The following is a 20,206-nucleotide window of genomic DNA, read 5'->3' on the forward strand; positions in this document are numbered from 1 at the left end:
TCCTGCCCAGGGAGTGGGGCCTGCCCTGGCCTGGGTTTCTCCTTGCCTGCACCAGTGTTTTCTCAATGGTCATGAACATCTCCACGTTCCGGTCCATGCGGGAAGGATTCTGCAGGTCAAACCTCCTCCTGTCAAGGGAAATGATTCACAAATATTAACTGCACATCCCCAGCTGCCAGCAGTCCAGAATCTTCCCTGCTCCACACAAACTCTGGATCGTGGCAGGGGTGCCAGGACACTCCAGCACAGCCACAACTATTTCTGCTGCACTTGGCATCCTTACCAGCAAGGAAACCACCATGAACCACATCAAGAAATGCAGCTGATTTGTGAGATGTGCAGGGAGAAAAAGGAAGGTTGACAGTGTCCACCAAACCCTGCAGCAGGGCTGTGCATTCCACCACAGCCACAGGGAGTAATTAAACACACAACCACCATGGATTTCAACATCAGATGAGAAAATTCATGGATGAGCTCTCATGGCTCTCTTACTTCTAGCTGCCCCCATCCAGCAGTCCTGGGAGTCCAGAGAAGCAGCAATTCCTCTGCCTGGTGTGAGAACAAACCACCCTCCAGGACACAGGCAGCTAACAACCCATGGCAGCATTGTATCACCACCTTTACTGGACCCTGGTGCTCTAATTTTGTTATTTCATGGACAAATCATCACAATTATTGCAATGCCAATGGAGATCTGTCCATCAGAAACGGGGGAGGACACAAAACCTGAGAATCCTCCTGGGAAGCAGCATGAGAGACCCCAGATAACCTCTGCTGTGCCCACCTGACCCCTGAACACATCTGGAACTCACAGATGGGCCAACCCAAATGAGGGATGGGGTGGTGACCCCAGAGCCTGAGGAGGGACAGCCCCAGCCCCAAAGCAGCCTTAGCAGCTGCAGGGAGTGCCACAGCAGGTGCTGAGCCTCAGGATCCAGCCTGTCCCAAAGCTCCAGGGGTGCTGAACCCTCAGGATCCAGCCTGTCCCAAAGCTCCAGGGGTGCTGAGCCTCAGGATCCAGCCTGTCCCAAAGCTCCAGGGGTGCTGAGCCTCAGGATCCAGCCTGTCCCAAAGCTCCAGGGGTGCTGAACCCTCAGGATCCAGCCTGTCCCAAAGCTCCAGGGGTGCTGAGCCTCAGGATCCAGCCTGTCCCAAAGCTCCAGGGGTGCTGAACCCTCAGGATCCAGCCTGACCCAAAGCTCCAGAGGTGCTGAACCCTCAGGATCCAGCCTGTCCCAAAGCTCCAGGGGTGCTGAACCCTCAGGATCCAGCCTGTCCCAAAGCTCCAGAGGTGCTGAGCCTCAGGATCCAGCCTGTCCCAAAGCTCCAGGGGTGCTGAACCCTCAGGATCCAGCCTGTCCCAAAGCTCCAGGGGTGCTGAACCCTCAGGATCCAGCCTGTCCCAAAGCTCCAGAGGTGCTGAACCCTCAGGATCCAGCCTGTCCCAAAGCTCCAGAGGTGCTGAGCCCTCAGGCTGTGTCCCCAGATGCAGAACAGGACCTGGAGCATCCCTGCACCTCCAGGTTTGGGATCAGGCAGCTGCTGGGGTCTGGGAAGGCTCCTGGGGTGTGGGGGGGTGGCAGGTGTGAAACCCAAAGCCCTGCACACCCAGGGCAGGTGTGAGACCCAATCCCAAACCCTGCACACCCAGGGCAGGTGTGAGACCCAATCCCAAACCCTGCACACCCAGGGCAGGTGTGAGACCCAATCCCAAACCCTGCACACCCAGGGCACTGGCAGATGTGAATCCCAAACCCTGCACACCCAGGGCAGGTGTGAAACCCAAACCCTGCACAGCCCCAGGGCAGGTGTGAACCCCAAACCCAAACCCTGCACACCCCCAGGGCAGGTGTGAATCCCAAACCCAAAGCCTTGCACACCCAGGGCACTGGCAGGTGTGAATCCCAAACCCTGCACAGCCCCAGGGCAGGTGTGAATCTCAAATCCAAACCCTGCACACCCAGGGCACTGGCAGGTGTGAGACCCAATCCCAAAGCCCTGCACACCCAGGGCACTGGCAGGTGTGAATCCCAAACCCAAACCCTGCACACCCAGGGCACTGGCAGGTGTGAATCCCAAAGCCTTGCACACCGAGGGCAGTGGCAGGTGTGAATCCCAAACCCAAACCCTGCACACCCAGGGCAGGTGTGAATCCCAAACCTAAACCCTGCACACCCCCAGGGCAGGTGTGAATCCCAATCCCAAACCCTGCACAGCCCCAGGGCAGGTGTGAATCCCAAACCCTGCACACCCAGAGCACTGGCAGGTGTGAAACCCAAACCCTGCACACCCAGGGCAGCAGCAGGTGTGAAACCCAAACCCAAAGCCTTGCACACCCAGGGCAGGTGTGAATCCCAAACCCAAACCCTGCACACCCAAGGCAGGTGTGAATCCCAAACCCTGCACACCCAGGGCAGGTGTGAATCCCAAACCCAAACCCTGCACACCCAGGGCAGTGGAGGCTGGCACACCCTCCCCACGAGGCTGCAGTCACCACCCAGCTCACACCAGCCATTCCCAGCCAAGGGCAGTTCCCTACAAACACAGCCCTGTCCCAGGCACAGATCCCTTGTGCCAGTGCACACGGGCTCAGAGAAGGTTCAGGAAAGCAAAGCTGAGCCCCAAGCCTTTTAGCTCCAAGCCCTGTGACCCCACTAAATCAATGATGACATCCCCCTGGGACCTGCAGGATCTCCTCCAGGAGCCCTGGCATTTTCAGGAGGGAGGAGCCCAGGCAGGTGGATCTGTGGGAACACCTGAGGTGCTGGGCAGCTCCACCAACACCCCCTGTCAGGGTTTAGGGTTCTGTCCTAAAGCACATTACCCTTCACACTGAGGACATGGCAAACAAATCAAATGTAAGATCCTGGCACATTTCTTGGAATCAGCCTTTTAGAGAGGAATTTATGACCTTGTTGTGTGCTTTGGGAAGTTCACCCTGACTTGCAGAAGCATGGCCAGACATCAAGGCTGTCAGGCCACTGTTAATAAGGTGTTTTACACTTCTAATACAGAGGATTTTGAGTCAAGACTGAGCCCCTTCTCCAGTATGCAGCCATGGTCTGTATCCAAAACACCCAGAATGGCTCTGTGGGAGACAGATGCCAAATTAACACCTACAGACCTCTTGGTACCTGTGGCACAAAGACACCCAGGGCATGACCAGAATGTTGCCATTTTTAGCTCAAAACCTGCACTGTGCATCCATGGAATGCTGCATGCCCCCAGCTCCCTGCCTGCTGCAGACAGCCAGAGAAGGACATGGATAATGAATAACAGCACTGTTTCAGCTGCCCATTGGGATAGAATGGCACTAACTCTTGCTGGGCTCAGCTCAAGAGGCTCCCTGGGCCAGGCTGGGCCAGGGGTGTATGTCCAGCTCTCAGACATACCTATTGTGGCGAGGAAGGGGACTTCTCCTATAAGACAGATCAGTCACAAACAGGTTAAGCAGGAGCGACAATGCAGACCAAAACAAAAATCAAATCAAGCACAGGGCAGGCAAACAGCACAGATCACTTGGCAGGGTCAGTGGGGACACATTCCAGGCTCTAGGGCTGAGCTCAGAGTTAAGTGCAGGATTACTGCCCACATGCACACACAGCAGGCACTACCCACCTAATCCTGGGCAGCAGCAAGGCAGGGACAGGGGAGGAGGCAGCTCCAGAGCCCTGCTGGGCTGGGCAGCTGACTGCAAACCACATTTTCTTATTGAAAATAAGAAATGTTCATTCAGTTCAAATGTTGCTGAAGTTGGACCCATTTCATTCCTGTATCTTAAGGCAAAGAGGTAGCAGGACACTGCTGGTAAACCACACTGCAGAGAGGTGTCTGTCCCAGGTGCTGGTAAGATTGGAAGAGGAAAGCCCCTGAGAGTGGTTTATTCCTGATATATCCACCTCAGACAGAGCAGATATGAATATAAATAATTCCTAAAAACAACCAATCATTCTCAAACAACTTTGTTTTGCCTTTTAAATGGCTCTTTTGTGTAAAAACAACTCAGTCAATTCAGGAATGCTGCTACAGATTGGAAACATCACATCCAAACTATTGAAATTTGTGGACAGGAACAACCTCTGCTTAATTTTATTGATTGTTTACATTTATTGGCTTTCCATCCTCATTTTTTTTTTTGCCCAGTGCTCTCATAAATAGTGATTTCAAGGCCAGGTTGGACACTGGGGCTTGGAGCAGCCTGGGACAGGGGAAGGTGTCCCTGCCATGGCAGGGAGTGGAACTGGGTTACTTTAGGACCCCTTGCAGCCCAAACCATTCCAGGATTTTATGATCCCACGCTGCTGTTCCCTTGGGAAGAGGATTGTAACTGAAAACCACCCAAGTTAAACCACTCCTGAGATGTCACAGGGATATTTTCATCCCAGTACCAACAGCTCCAGGGGCAGAGTTTCTAAGTGCTTACCCTCCCCATTTTTGGAGCAATGGAAACCTGAGCATTTACTAGGAACTGCAGTGCCTCATGCTTTCCCAGCCATAACTAAACCAAATAATCAATACAGCAACAAAGATTTATGTCTCACAGATGTGAGACTGATCTGGTTCATTTTCTCAGTCAGACAGCAAGGAAATAAAAAAGGAGCCTCAAACTTGTAATTAACTCCAACTACAGGCCCAAAACCTTCAACTTGGCCAACTCCTCTTTAAATTTAGAAGTGTGGGGGTGTGTCTTAAAAAAGCTACCATCAGCAAAACAGGAAAAAGTTCCCTCTTCCCATCTCCACTGCCTTGCCTGCCCGAGTCTCCAGGAAGGATTAAACTTTAGGTAGTTTGCATAAGCAATTCATGTGCTTGGTTTCATGCAAAAGGTGTATAAAAAAAATAAAATACAAATAAAAACTTACCAGCCCTGTTCATTCTTATATTTGTAAGCAGCACCAAGAATGTGACATAATGTACCTCCAGCTTTGAAATCCATGAAGCACTTTGCCTGGCACCCAGAAAACAAGGAAAAACAGTCACATTGACTTTTATGCAATTATTTTAAACAAACACATAGTGGTTAGCTGAATTTTAGACATAGAACATATCAAATGAAAAGTTAATTTTCAGATGAAACACTTCCAGAGTTTGAGGTTCTCCTTTCAGAATGTTTCCTGAAGATTAAATGTATTTGGATTAAGCAGAATTTTTTTTGTTTGCAGGAACTTGATGTATCTGAAAGCTCCAGGTCGAGCTGTAAAAATCCAAAGTATTCTTTGAACACCCATTTCACAGTAAATTAAACCTCACATCGTAGCTGTCAGGGAAGCAGCTCCTCATCTGTGTGAGAGCATCAAACCAGATCATCAGGAATGAGCACCTGAAGCAGAGCTCAGCTATTCCACACTCCATCCATCCCTCCCCAGGGAAAGCTGTGTGTCAGGAGCTGCACATCTGCCCTAAAACACCAAACCCAGCTCATGTCTGCCCTCTCAGCTTCACCTGAGTCACCCCTTCCCAAAGCAGGAATCCCACAACACTCAAACAGGGCTGGAAGCTTCAGAGTCCCCCCAAGTCCTTTCTCTGCAAGGTTATTAAAAAACTCCTGTTTCCTGAACAAAACCTCAATTTTCTGATAGATTTGAGTCTGGATCTGGAGTGTGCACCTTTCCTGCTCTCTCTGGTCAGGAGGGCTGTGCCTGGGAAAGGCAGCTGCTGTCAGAGTCCTCCTGGCAATAGGGACAAGAGGATGGGGCAGCTGCAGGCAGGGCAGGGAGGGCAATGCCAGGACCTGCTTTGGTCCTGGATTATTCTGTGCTTCTCAGTAAATATAAAAAACCTATACAAGGCACAAGCAGAATCTGGGGAGCTGCTCAGAGGCCAGGCTCTGCTTACCACCAGGAGCTTTCTGCTGGGAGCAGGAGAGACCCCCCCAAACAGCAGCATCCTGAGGATGGGCTGAGGAGTTGGGTCCTGCTGGAAATAACTGAGACCCAAGGGCTGTAAATTAACCTGAGCAAATTTGGCCAGATTAGAGCTTTGAAGCAGCAAGAACAAACACAGGAACAACATCTTTATGATGGCACTGCAATGTTTATTGCCCATTTTTAAGATAAGACAAATTGATTTAAGGCTCAGGAGCACTCCAGTGGTTAATGCACTTGAGGAATGTGGGCAGGTCTATGGTTTGTGCTGCCACATCCAAATAAAGCTCTGCAAAGCTCTCCCTGTCCCTGAAGCTCCCCACTATCACTGAGGCATCAGGAGAGGTGGTGAGATCCTGATGGCACCTTGGGGTGCTTCTGGGTGCTTTTCAAAGCACCAGGAGAGTCACAAAATCCCAAAATGGCTTGGGTTGGAGAGACCTTAAGGTTCATCCAGTAGCCCCTGTGCTGTCCAGGGACTCCTCCCACTGTCCAGCCTGGCCTGGGGCACTGCCAGGGATCCAGGGGCAGCACAGCTGCTCTGGGCACCCTGTGCCAGGGCCTTGCCACTCTCAAAAGGAAGGATTCCTTCTAAAATTCATCTGGGAATTGCTCTGGGATACATCCCAGGAGTGAAAACCCTTCAGTGAAGGAGTGTGCACACCCCACCCTCACGGAGAGGTTACAGGGACAGAACACCTGGGGACACCAGAACAACACAAGGATGCACCCACAGCCACAGGAGCTCTGCCAAGTTTTCAGGCCAACTTCAGCTTCAATGGGCTTCAACCCCTTCACTGGCTAGAAATGGTTCCAGCTTTGTGTTGCCACCCCAGAGCCCCAGAGGCACAGCCCCAGTGCCAGCACACACCTGTGCCAAAGCTGAGCACACACTGACAGCCTCAGGACACCTGTCCTGGCCCACAGGCCCCCCCAAGCACCCAGCTGGCACCAGGCTGGCACCCTGCCCTCCTCCAGCTCTCTGGGGCTCACACTGCCCAGGACAGGGCTCCAGGCTGCACTTTGGGAGCAGCACCCTCACAATGCTGATGTTGTTTTGGGTTACCTGGATCCCAGGGGACTGAGATCCACCCCAGGCCAGCAGGTCACTGCCTGCTGCTGCTGCTGCAGAATGTGGCAAAGGCATTTCTCAGCCTTGGCAACCTCCCAAGTCTGGAGTTGAATAACCAAAACACCTCATGGCAGCTTGTTTGCCTTGGAAAATGCATTTTACTCACTCAGTTTAGGATGCACCAGTCCAGATTTGACTTAAAACTGATGAATGACACTGAGTTTTAGCAGAAATGAAAATGTTCCCACAGCATTCCAGAAATCATTTCAAATACAGAAGGAAGCTGTATTACAGTGCAAATGTGCACTAAGGAGAGCTGTGCTGCTCCAGCCCTTCCAGAGGGTGCACAGGAGGAGCCTGGGCTGGGACAGGGATGTCCCAATGCCCTGGACACATCCCAGGAGCACACACAGAGCTGTGCCAGCAGTGAGAGCCCCAGCAGAACACAATACTCACAGGAAGCTTTGTGAAGGCAGGATTGGTGACATGTTTTCCAAAGGCATCTTCCTGGAACTGCAGCAGCTGCACCACCAGCCCAGCCAAGGTTTTATTGGTAGGAGCATCTGCCTGAACGTACTGCAAGACAAGAAGCACAGTTTGTGGGGACAGGGAAGCTGCACTGAGGCTGCCTGGGGACGCCCCAGCTCCCTCCTGCACCTGCAGAACAGAGCTGGAGCATTCTGGGATCCCTGGGAAGGGCTGCAGAGGGGTTTGCACAGGAGGAGCACCCAGCAGAACCATTGTCCAGCTTCAGGCTGAACATCCTCCAGCACTCACCTGCGGCTGAGCTCCCAGCTGGGCTCCAGACAAGGATTAACCACTCAGCTCCTAACAAAGGACCAGGCTCGTGCTGCCCACACACACAGAGCCTCCTGCTCTAATCAACTCCCAGTTAATCCTCAGAGCAGCCCTTGGTATAAATAGGATGTCCTGCCCAGAGGGAAAAGCTGAGCCACACAAAGGCGCTTGTGATGTTTTGGGACAATCTGAGCAGCTCCCAAGGTTCAAGAAAATGACATTTACATTGTGAATGTAAAATCACAGCATGGAATATTAAACCCCCTCCCATGGTGCTGAGTTTGTGTCACCCCTAATATCCAGTATTCACTCACTGGATGTCACCTCCTTGCTGTGCCAGGTGACTGCCAAGAGGAGAACAAACATCATTTTTCCAGGTAGAACATGGAGCAATTTGAGATGCCCCAGTCTCTCAGCCGGGTATTTCTCAGCCTTTGCCCTTCCCTCAAATCAGATTCTTCTAAAACCCCTTAAAGAAAATGAGTTCGAGACCCAGACCCTCAAAGTTTTAAAGCTGTGGTGCCAAACACCAGCCAAACCCAACTGAGCTTTGCAAAGCATCAGCTCCAAAGGCACCACAGAGACACAGAGTGAGTGGAAACAATTACAATTCCAGTGTCTGACCACCCTGAGATGGGCATTCCCCCAGCACTTTCTCAGGAGCAGGCACATATCTGAGACATTAAATCTTCCCAACTCAAAGGACACAAATTCCCCTGAGGCTCCCGAGTGTCCTGTCCTGGGTCTAAATCCCGAGCCAGAAACACGAGCCTGGAAGGAATTGAGGGCTAACATTTCAAAGCTGCAGTTCAATTTGCCCTCTTCCCTCCCCCAGGAATTAATGTTTTAATTACATCAAAATCACAGAATATCCTGAGTTGGAAGGGATCCACAGAGATCACTGAGTCCAACTCCTGGCTCTGCACAGGACTTTGGATAAGGGCTGGAGGGACAGGACAAGGGGGAACAGCTTCCCACTGCCAGAGGGCAGGGATGATGGATATTGGGAAGGAATTCCTGCCTGGCAGGGTGGGCAGGCCCTGGCACAGGTGCCCAGAGCAGCTGGGGCTGCCCCTGGATCCCTGGCAGTGCCCAAGGCCAGGCTGGACAGGGCTGGGAGCAGCCTGGGACAGTGGGAGGTGTCCCTGCCATGGCAGGGGTGGCACTGGATGATCCTTAAGGTCCTTTCCCACCCAAACCACTCTGGGATTCCACAAACCTTCTTCAAAAAACAAATCCAGAAGAAGTGGCATCCTTGTACTGACTTTATATATATATATGTATATATATATTTATTTATTTATTTTAGAAATTTTCCTTCAGAAGGAAAATTACATGAGAATGCACCTTGCACAGCCTATTCTTAGACAGGTGAACTTTTTCAGGCAGTCATTCCTTTTCCTGCAGCTCCCATTTTCCCCTCTTGCAGGAGGCACTGACAGCTGGAAGCAATAAAGGAAGACAACACCTTCTCATCCTCCCTTGCACTGCCACTATCCTGCAGATCCTTTTAATGACAAGCCCATTACCTTGCCTGAGGTTCCCTGAACAATAAGGGGAAAAACCCTTTAAAAAGAAGCCCAAGACTCCCCTCCATCATTTCTGCATCCTAATGAGCAGCACAAATGGGTCTTTATGCAGTAAAACACAGCAGACAATTTCCCAATCGATTCACGGGGGTTTGAGGGACCACAGAGGCATCAAGCCCAACAGATCTCCAGGTTCTCCCCTCATGTCCACACAATGCTCCTGCAGCAAATAAAGGTTTCTAAGCAGTGAATTCCAGAGGACAGAATGATGCCCTGTTCCATAAGAGGATTTTGCTCTCCTGCTGAAATGCCAAAGCCCCACAGACACAGCACAGAATTTTCCAACCTTTCCACACACAATAATTAGAAACACAAAGCCACCCCCGGTCTTTAAGCAGAAAATGTGTGGTCAGAAAGCAGAGTGTGAGCAGCAGCAGCAGAGGGAATCTCTGCAGCCAGTGCTGCACTGCAGCTGCCCTGGGAGCATTTGTCACCGCTGGGGGACAGATCCAGGGCTGCCTTTGATGTGGGCACTGACCCCAAAGACCCCATCATCAGCTCTGCTGTGCACACACCTTCCCCACACAAAGGGCACTGCAGCTCAGAGCACCACACAGGAGCCACGGGAAACTCACCCTGAAATGCTTTGATCTGGTCAAACAAACGCCTGCTCCTTTCCAAAGGGGAGAGCACAGAGGAGCTGCACACAGACCCACCCTGGATCCATCCCCAGGCAGGCCCAGGAGGCTCCTGCCAAGGACAGCAGGGCCACAGACACGGCCAGGACAACCCTGGGGACAGCAGAGACTGCCAGGGCACCCCTGGGGACAGCAGAGACTGCCAGGACAGCCCTGGGGACAGCAGAGACTGCCAGGGCACCCCTGGGGACAGCAGGGCCACAGACACGGCCAGGACACCCCTGGGGACAGCAGGGCCACAGACACTGCCAGGACAGCCCTGGGGACAGCAGAGACTGCCAGGACAGCCCTGGGGACAGCAGAGACTGCCAGGACAGCCCCTGGGGACAGCAGAGACTGCCAGGACAGCCCTTGGGGACAGCAGAGACTACCAGGGCAGCCCCTGGGGACAGCAGGTGGTGCCAGCCTGACACATTGATGGCACAAGTGTCCCCAGCAGCTGCCAGTGCCAGCCTGTGCCCTGCTCCAGGATATTCCTGGCAGGGAGGAGGAGATCCCAGCTCTGCCTGGAGCTCTGCCCTGCAGACCCTCCCTGGGCAGCAGCCCAAGGCCTGGAGCAGCCCCAGCTCAGGGATGTGCTCAGACCCCTCTCCATGGGCCAAGGGGGTCCCAGCTCTGCCCCAGAGCTCCCCATGCTGAGCCATGCCCTGGTCCCCTCTAACCAACATCCCACCTGCTCCCTACAAACCTCAGCATCCTCCTCCTGCCCCCCAAAAATCAACTGCTCTGGCCTTTTGTGTCAGAGGGGCAGAGCAGTCAGAGCCACCAGAGCTCCCAGGGCCAACAGATGGATATGGATCTGGATATTGCCCTGGATATGGATCTGGATATTGCCCTGGATATCAACAACACATCAGGATGGCTCCCTGGGGAGCTCAGCTGCAAGGCCAAGGCCAGGGGCTGCATCCTTCATCAGGCAGCTGCTAAACCCCTCCCCAGCTACCTTAGAAATAGGTCTTACAGACAATAAATAACTGCTTTGGGACACCCCATTTTAATATGAGGGATGAGGCTTACTGAGAAATGAACTGCCTAAACAATGCACAATGTTATAGGTAAATGAGCATTAATATAATAAAAAGAGAATTGCCCACTTTACTTCTGAAGTGTGAATTTCTAACTAACTATGGTGACATCAAGGTGCCCATTCCAGTCTACCCAAATTACTCTGAACAAGGGATGGAGGGACAGGACACAGGGAATGGCTTCCACTGCCAGAGGGCAGGGATGGATGGGAGATTGGGCAGGAACTCCTGGCTGGGAGGGTGGGCAGTCCCTGGCACAGGGTGCCCAGAGCAGCTGGGGCTGCCCCTGGATCCCTGGCAGTGCCCAAGGCCAGGCTGGACAGGGCTGGGAGCAGCCTGGGACAGTGGGAGGTGTCCCTGGGACAGTGGGAGGTGTCCCTGCCATGGCAGGGGTGGCACTGGATGGGCTTTAAGGCCCCTTCCCCCCCAAACCATTCCAGGATCCTGTGACTTTGTTCGGTTAAAGTCTGTTAGAAGCCCCAGGACTCCAAACCCATGGCACCAACACATTCCCAGCTCCCAGGGAAGCAAGGCTCCAACATCCCCATTGCACCCACACTGCCTGGGAAGGAGCTGGGCACCTCCTGCATCCCTTGATGCTCAGAAACAACACAAACCAACTTCCAGACATGACACACACAAACTGGGAGCAGGAGAGAGCCTCGAATAAATCAGCTCAGTACAATATAAATAATTTCATTTTCTGCCACTGTGTTTGGTGCCTGTCGATGAGTTTTTCAAGGTCCAGTGTGAGTCTTCCACACTACTACTGAAACCTCTTTCATTCTTAATTGTACTCTGGAGACACACAGAGCTCCCCAAGAGCTGTTCCTGCCCAGAGACACACAGAGCTCCCCAAGAGCTGTTCCTGTTCCAGAGACACACAGAGCTCCCCAAGAGCTGTTCCTGTTCCAGAGACACACAGAGCTCCCCAAGAGCTGTTCCTGTTCCAGAGACACACAGAGCTCCCCAAGAGCTGTTCCTGCCCAGAGACACACAGAGCTCCCCAAGAGCTGTTCCACTTCCAGAGACACACAGAGCTCCCCAAGAGCTGTTCCTGTTCCAGAGACACACAGAGCTCCCCAAGAGCTGTTCCTGTTCCAGAGACACACAGAGCTCCCCAAGAGCTGTTCCTGTTCCAGAGACACACAGAGCTCCCCAAGAGCTGTTCCTGTTCCAGAGACACACAGAGCTCCCCAAGAGCTGCTCCTGCCCAGAGACACACAGAGCTCCCCAAGAGCTGTTCCTCTTCCAGAGACACACAGAGCTCCCCAAGAGCTGCTCCTGCCCAGAGACACACAGAGCTCCCCAAGAGCTGTTCCTGCCCAGAGACACACAGAGCTCCCCAAGAGCTGTTCCTGTTCCAGAGACACACAGAGCTCCCCAAGAGCTGTTCCTGTTCCAGAGACACACAGAGCTCCCCAAGAGCTGTTCCTGTCCAGAGACACACAGAGCTCCCCAAGAGCTGCTCCTGCCCAGAGACACACAGAGCTCCCCAAGAGCTGTTCCTGTTCCAGAGACACACAGAGCTCCCCAAGAGCTGTTCCTGTTCCAGAGACACACAGAGCTCCCCAAGAGCTGTTCCTGTTCCAGAGACACACAGAGCTCCCCAAGAGCTGTTCCTGTTCCAGAGACACACAGAGCTCCCCAAGAGCTGTTCCTGTTCCAGAGACACACAGAGCTCCCCAAGAGCTGTTCCTGTTCCAGAGACACACAGAGCTCCCCAAGAGCTGTTCCTGTTCCAGAGACACACAGAGCTCCCCAAGAGCTGTTCCACTTCCAGAGACACACAGAGCTCCCCAAGAGCTGTTCCACTTCCAGAGACACACAGAGCTCCCCAAGAGCTGTTCCCTTCTAGAGACACACAGAGCTCCCCAAGAGCTGTTCCTGTTCCAGAGACACACAGAGCTCCCCAAGAGCTGCTCCTGTTCCAGAGACACACAGAGCTCCCCAAGAGCTGTTCCACTTCCAGAGACACACAGAGCTCCCCAAGAGCTGTTCCTGTCCAGAGACACACAGAGCTCCCCAAGAGCTGTTCCTGTCCAGAGACACACAGAGCTCCCCAAGAGCTGTTCCACTTCCAGAGACACACAGAGCTCCCCAAGAGCTGTTCCTGTTCCAGAGACACACAGAGCTCCCCAAGAGCTGTTCCTCTTCCAGAGACACACAGAGCTCCCCAAGAGCTGCTCCTGCCCAGAGACACACAGAGCTCCCCAAGAGCTGTTCCTGTCCAGAGACACACAGAGCTCCCCAAGAGCTGTTCCTGTTCCAGAGACACACAGAGCTCCCCAAGAGCTGTTCCTGTCCAGAGACACACAGAGCTCCCCAAGAGCTGCTCCTGCCCAGAGACACACAGAGCTCCCCAAGAGCTGTTCCCGTTCCAGAGACACACAGAGCTCCCCAAGAGCTGTTCCTGTTCCAGAGACACACAGAGCTCCCCAAGAGCTGCTCCTGTTCCAGAGACACACAGAGCTCCCCAAGAGCTGTTCCTGCCTGGAGACACACAGAGCTCCCCAAGAGCTGTTCCTCTTCCAGAGACACACAGAGCTCCCCAAGAGCTGCTCCTGTTCCAGAGACACACAGAGCTCCCCAAGAGCTGTTCCCGTTCCAGAGACACACAGAGCTCCCCAAGAGCTGTTCCTGTTCCAGAGACACACAGAGCTCCCCAAGAGCTGTTCCTGTTCCAGAGACACACAGAGCTCCCCAAGATCTGCTCCTGCCCAGAGACACACAGAGCTCCCCAAGAGCTGTTCCTGTTCCAGAGACACACAGAGCTCCCCAAGAGCTGCTCCTGTTCCAGAGACACACAGAGCTCCCCAAGAGCTGCTCCTGCCCAGAGACACACAGAGCTCCCCAAGAGCTGTTCCTGTTCCAGAGACACACAGAGCTCCCCAAGAGCTGTTCCTGTTCCAGAGACACACAGAGCTCCCCAAGAGCTGTTCCTGTTCCAGAGACACACAGAGCTCCCCAAGAGCTGTTCCTGCCCGGAGACACACAGAGCTCCCCAAGAGCTGTTCCTGTTCCAGAGACACACAGAGCTCCCCAAGAGCTGTTCCTCTTCCAGAGACACACAGAGCTCCCCAAGAGCTGCTCCTCTTCCAGAGACACAGAAAACTCTTCAATATTAAAAGTCTTGTCTAACCTAGAGACAAAATGAGCAGCTCTGTAAATGCCCCTCTCCCACTCTCCCTGTCCCTTGGGACCCCTGGATCCTGACTGAGCTTGGTGCTGCTCTGGGGTTCTCTCCAACTGGCCCCAAGTGTCCCTGGAGCTGGACACACCAAGTGCCGCTGACACCTTCACCACTGAGATGTACAAAAATCTATTTTTAAGAGCATAAACTGGACAAAGGCCAGTTAAATCACCATGTACCTCTCTGGAAGAAGCCACGCACCTACAGCGGGATGAAAACAGAACAAGATGAACCAGAGTCCATTTACAGCACATCCAAAAGGCAACCAGCCCTTCACTCTGGAGTTTTAAGCCTCCATCTGTAAGCACTGGTATGAACTTTCTTGTTTCCCCAAACCAAAATCACTTTTCATTTTTTAAAAGGATTGTCACAGCAACATTCCAAAACTCACTTGCCCTGTAGAGTCTCCATAGCCCAACTCTAATTACCTTCCAGAGCCACAAGAAATAAATATCTATTTTTATAACAGTTAATAATATAATAATTTCTTTAATAATAATAATTATTATTATTATTATTATTATTATTATTATTATTATTATTATTATTATTATTTTATAAGCAATTTGAAAGGAGGGGTTTTTTTTCCCCTTGGCTCCCATTGCTGCACCACACTCCCCCTGCCCAGCCAGTACAGAGACCAGCCTGGCAGAGGGGTTCAGAGCCACACAAACACTTTCTGTGCTCAGCAGGGCACCTGGGCCCTGCTCGGAGCAGCGATTTCCTGCTGAAATCAGGATCCCGGGGGTGCTCGGCCAGGACAGGGAAAGGGAAAACCACAGCTCCTCCAGCACCGCAACCGGAACAAGCCAAACTGCACAAATATTCTGTTACACTGCCCTGTCAACACAAAGAGCTCGAGCTGCTGCTTCAAAGCGCTCCCCACGCCCCGATCCGAGCTGGAAGGACTGGAAAAACAAAAACACACCCGAGCCCCAGCTGCCTTCACCCCGCAGCGCCCCAGCTCAGATTGCCAGGTCAGATTCCCGGTCTCAGATCCTCCGCCACACAAAGAGCCCAGCCAACAGCCGGTGCTCCTCCGTGGGTGACGGACACCGGGCCGGCCCCGAAACCGGCGGAACACGGAGATTGTACAGCTGGGGCCGTGCAGTATCCCCGGGCACCGCTCCGGTCCGAGCAAAGCTCCTCCAGCTCCGCTGCAGCGCCGTGCGGACCCGCTGCAAAGTTACACCGGGGCATTCCTCACGGTACCGAGATGAAGTTATAAAATCAGCACACGGGAAATAAAAACAAAACACATAAAGAAAGCGAGGCAGCCGAGGGGAGCGAAGCATGCGGGGAGGAAGAGGAGCCCAAGGGCAGCAGCGGCGCTGCCGGGAGCGAGCTCGGGGCAACACGCGGGGCCGAACGCGGGGCTGAACGCGGCTCCCGACGGCTCCGGGGGATTTTCCTCCTTCTCCTCCCTTTTCCAGCGCTCCCGACACCGCCGGGGCGCGGCTGAAGCGAAATCCAGCGGGGCCGGGACCTGCCCGCACAGGAAAGTCACTGCCTGGGGCGGGCGGGCACCGGCCGGGCCCCCGCCGGCAGCGGGAACGTCCCGGCGCCACCGGGGCTGCCCCAAACACGGCCCCGGGCGCGGAGGGAGCGGAAACGTGCCCGGGGCTGGGGCTGCCCCCGGCCCGGCCCCGCGCCCGCCGCAGCGGCGAGGCCGCGGGTCACAAAGAGCGGCGGAAACCTCCGGCCCCCCCGTCCTGTCCCCGTCCCCCGCCCGGTGCCCGCCGTCCCCGCCGGGCCGCACCTTCTTGTAGTGCTTCCCCAGCCACACGCGGACCGAGTCGAGCTGGGACACGGTGTCGGGGCTCTCCCAGAACTTGCCGGCGGGGCCGCCGTCCTTGCGGCGCGCCGCGGCCAGCGCGGGGCCGGGCCCGCCCGCCGGAGCCGCCGCGGGACCGCTCCCGGGGCCTCCGCCCGCCGCCAGCGCCGCCGCCGCCATTGTCCCCGCGCGCCCCGCGCCGCGCATGCGCCGCGCCCCGGCCCGCGCCCCGCCCACCCCGGGAGCGCGCTCGGGACCGGAACGGGAACGCGGTCGGGAACGTGCTCGGGGATGTGAACGGGAACGTGCTCGGCGGTCGGAATGGGAACGCGCACGGGGACGCGATCGCGAGTGTGCTCGGAGATGCGAACAGGAACACCAACGGGAACGTGAACGTGCTTGGGGATGGGATCGGGAAGGCCAGCGGGTACGCGCGCGGGAACGCGCACGCCGCTCATGTGAAGCCCCGCCCCTCGATTGGCCCCGCCCGCCCCGGGGCGGCTCCGCCCGAGCCGCTCCCGCTGAGGGACCCCGGGGGCTCCGAACCCCGAACACACCGTCCGTGCCCTCGGTACCGCCCGGGATTGCTCCAAACACACACCGTCCGTGCCCTCGGTACCGCCCGGGATTGCTCCAAACACACACCGTCCGTGCCCTCGGTACCGCCCGGGACTGCTCCGAACACACCGTCCGTGCCCTCGGTATCGCCCGCGATTGCTCCAAACACACACCGTCCGTGCCCTCGGTATCGCCCGGGACTGCTCCAAACACACACCGTCCGTGCCCTCGGTACCGCCCGGGACTGCTCCAAACACACACCGTCCGTGCCCTCGGTATCGCCCGCGATTGCTCCAAACACACCGTCCGTGCCCTCGGTATCGCCCGCGATTGCTCCAAACACACACCGTCCGTGCCCTCGGTATCGCCCGCGATTGCTCCAAACACACACCGTCCGTGCCCTCGGTATCGCCCGCGATTGCTCCAAACACACACCGTCCGTGCCCTCGGTATCGCCCGCGATTGCTCCAAACACACACCGTCCGTGCCCTCGGTATCGCCCGCGATTGCTCCAAACACACCGTCCGTGCCCTCGGTATCGCCCGGGATTGCTCCGGACCCCGAACACATCGTCCGTGCCCTCGGTACCAGCAAGGGAGCGCTCCGGACCCCGAACACCACCGTCCGTGCCTCGGTACCTCCCGGGGTCGCTCCGAACGCACCGTCCGTGCCCTCGGTACCGCTCCGGTCCGATCCCGCTCCCGCCCCCGCCGCTCAGGGCCGGTGTGGAGACCCCGAGGTGCAATTAGGGAATAAATTGGGTGCTGCCATAATTACCTGCAGGTGTCTGCACCGAATCCTCACTGCTGGGTGCCTTCACCTTTCCATAAGCATATCTAAGGGGTCATTCCATAAGCACGGAAGGGGTCATTAAGAAGCAATTTCCACCAAATTTCCTTTACAGAAACTACTAAGTTTTGAGTCTCTACTGATGTTTTATTTGTGAATTGAACATAACAGATTTTTTTTTAAGCAAAAACGTGTATATAATTTAAAAATACAACACATTTTAGTTCAAGCATTTTCAAATAGAGTGTCAAAAAGTCCATCATTAAAATCACAATCCCCAGTATAGAACCATCCCTTGCATTACTGTAGTTTGTAAATGTTCCCTTGTCCCTGAACACTCCAAACAGAAATAAACACCTGCAGGAAAGGAAGCCTCTGGAGATACAGGGAATAATAAACCCACCAAACATCCAGAAATCTGAACTTCAGAATTTCAGAGCTGCCATTCTGAAAAGACAGCAGAGTGAGTCAAGCCAAGAATTCCAGAAGGGTTTGGGTTGGGAGAGCCATAAAATCTCATCCCATCCCATCCCGTCCCACCCCTGCCATGGCAGGGACACCTCCCACTGTCCCGGGGTGCTCCAAGCCCCAGTGTCCAACCTGGCCTGGGACACTGCCAGGGATCCAGGGGCAACCACGGCTGCTCTGGGCAGCTCCCCGATCGGGATTGGGCCTGGCCGGGTCCCACCCCGGGACCGGCATCGGCACTGGGACAGGGATCGGGGCCAGGATCGGGATTGGGCCTGACCGGGTCCTTCCCCGGGATCGGGGCCTGGCCGGGTCCCACCCCGGGACTGGCATCGGGACCGGCACCGGGGCCGAGGCTACAGCGCCGCCACAGGCCGCGCCGCCCATTGGCTCTGCCATTGCCATGGGAACAGCCCTCGCCGCCCATTGGCTCTGTCATTGCCATGGGGACAGTCCCCGCCCCGCGCCCACGACAGGCTTCGCACTGTGGCGCCGCAGGCCGGAGGGAACGCGCGGGCTGCCTCACTTCCGGGGAAGGGCCGGAAGTGAAGGGCGCGCCGCGCCGGAAGCGCGCGCGAGGCCTGCCGGGAGCGGTAGTCCCGAGGGGCGGCCCGGCGGCGGCAGTCGCGGTGCGGAGGTCGGTGCCGGGCGGGCGGGGGTCGGACCGCGACCCCTGGGGCGAACCCGGGAGGCCGCGGGGGCGGGACGACGGCGGGAGGAGGGGCAGGAGCGGGGGATGGCGGCGAGCAGCGCGGGGCGAGGCGGGGAGGGCCGTGCGGGGCCGCGGCCTGTGCGGGCGGGGCGGCGCGGGCGGGGATGCTCGGCGGCACCGGGGATGCTCGGCGGCACCGCCGGGGCCGGGGATGCTCGGGAGGCCTCGGGGATGATCGGGGGGGCTCCGGGGCACCGCTCCCCGCGGGCCCTGGGCGAGGGGCCGGCGGGGAGAGCCCGGCAAGCGGCCCCGGGAGCGCGGCATCCCCGGAGCTCCATCGCTGCCCGGGCAGGCTCCGCTCCGCTCCGCACGGAGCCGCTCTCCCGCCGCCTCTCCCGCTCCTGCCCCTCCGTGCCCGCCTGCGCCTCGCCCCGGTGCCGCCGCCGGGCCCGTTCTGCCCCGTGGCCGCGGGAATTGTGGCTGCGGGTGCCCGTCCGGCCCCGGGGCTGTCCGGAGCCCGGTGCCACCTGCAGCCCTTCCCTGCCCCCCTGCACCGCTGGCAGCCAGAGCCCTCGGGGCTGCCCCTAACCAGAGGTTCCTGCACCCATCCGCTGTCCTTTGGCACAAATGACCAAGAGTAAAAACAAATCTCTGCTACAGGGGCGTGCTGGCTGTGCCCGAGCCGGGCAGGGAATCCTTGGATGTGCAGGCAGCAGGATTTCCCTCTCCTTTGTTCTCCTCACAAAGCAGTCGGGGCTCTGCCCCTTCCAACACCGCTGGAGTACCCCAGCAGCCAGTAATCAGAACTGCTGTGATTTTTCCCGTGTCTCTCTCGGGGATGTGGTTTTCCCTCATGTAGGCGTTTTCCAGTGGATCGAGGAGCCCCCACAAAGGCCCAGTTCCTTCCCATCCTTGGGGATTTGATCTGACAGTTTCTGTGCTGCAGTGCCTGCTTTCACTCTTTGCCTGAGTCTGTTCCTAACAAACTTTTAGTGCCTCTTGTGCCACCCGGGTCTCTGGAGTTTGCTGGGTGCGAGGCACCAGGCTCCAGTCTGCCATGGATTCTCATCCCAGCTGTGCCACTGCCTGTCCTGTGTCATCCTGGGCCATTTCATCCCAAATCCAGTGTCCTCAGAGCTCCCACATCTCTCCTGTCATCAGACAGAGTACATTTTGAGTCTTCCAATGCTCCTGTCCATGCTGGTCCTGCATCCCCGTGCTTCCCTGGGGGCTGCAGCAGCTGCCACAGTTGGACACTTCTTCTTATTTGGGACCAGGATCTGCAGGAGCAAACCCTGGGATGTCCCCCAGGCTGCTGGATGTGCTGAAAGTGATTCCCAGGTCGGGATCCTGGTGTCAGCTTCAGCAGATCCTTTATCCTCCTCCCCGTTCTGCCCTGTCCCCCCCAGTCTGGCTCTGACTGGTTCCCAGTGAGGCTCCCAGCCCAGCTGGGGTCTGCAGACAGGATCACACCAACAGCTGGGCTGGAATCTTCCTTATCCAAGGGGAATCTCAGTTCTTCATCTTGGAACCTCATCCCCAGAGGGTTCTCATTTTTTTATTCCTTTGTTCTTGAGCAGAAAAGACCATTTCCATCAACTTTATATTGCATTTACCCACTTGGGTTGGAAGAGAGTGTAAGGATCACCCAGTGCCACCCCTGTCGTGGCAGGGACACCTCCCACTGTCCCCGGTGCTCCAAGCCCCATCCAACCTGGCCTGGAACATTCCAGGGATCCAGGGGCAGCCAAAGCTGCTCTGGGAATTCCATCCCAGCCAGGAATTC

General features: G+C 55.9%; 1 protein-coding gene across 1 annotated transcript in view; it reads right to left on the reverse strand.

Moving 5' to 3' along the window:
- SMARCC1 (SWI/SNF related, matrix associated, actin dependent regulator of chromatin subfamily c member 1) overlaps nucleotides 1-16,148 on the reverse strand; it is a 74,374-nt gene extending 58,226 nt beyond the window's left edge. Inside the window, exons 1-4 of the mRNA XM_036379240.2 lie at nucleotides 15,939-16,148; nucleotides 7,393-7,512; nucleotides 4,863-4,948; nucleotides 47-128 (exon numbers count right to left, since the gene is read on the reverse strand). Of these exons, the coding sequence (XP_036235133.2) occupies nucleotides 47-128; nucleotides 4,863-4,948; nucleotides 7,393-7,512; nucleotides 15,939-16,133 (483 nt within the window). The 5' untranslated portion in view covers nucleotides 16,134-16,148. The remainder of the gene's footprint in view (nucleotides 1-46; nucleotides 129-4,862; nucleotides 4,949-7,392; nucleotides 7,513-15,938) is intronic.
- Between the last annotated feature and the right edge of the window lie 4,058 nt (nucleotides 16,149-20,206).

Source organism: Molothrus ater, chromosome 1 (assembly GCF_012460135.2).
Source record: "Molothrus ater isolate BHLD 08-10-18 breed brown headed cowbird chromosome 1, BPBGC_Mater_1.1, whole genome shotgun sequence".
Lineage (NCBI taxonomy): Eukaryota > Metazoa > Chordata > Aves > Passeriformes > Icteridae > Molothrus > Molothrus ater.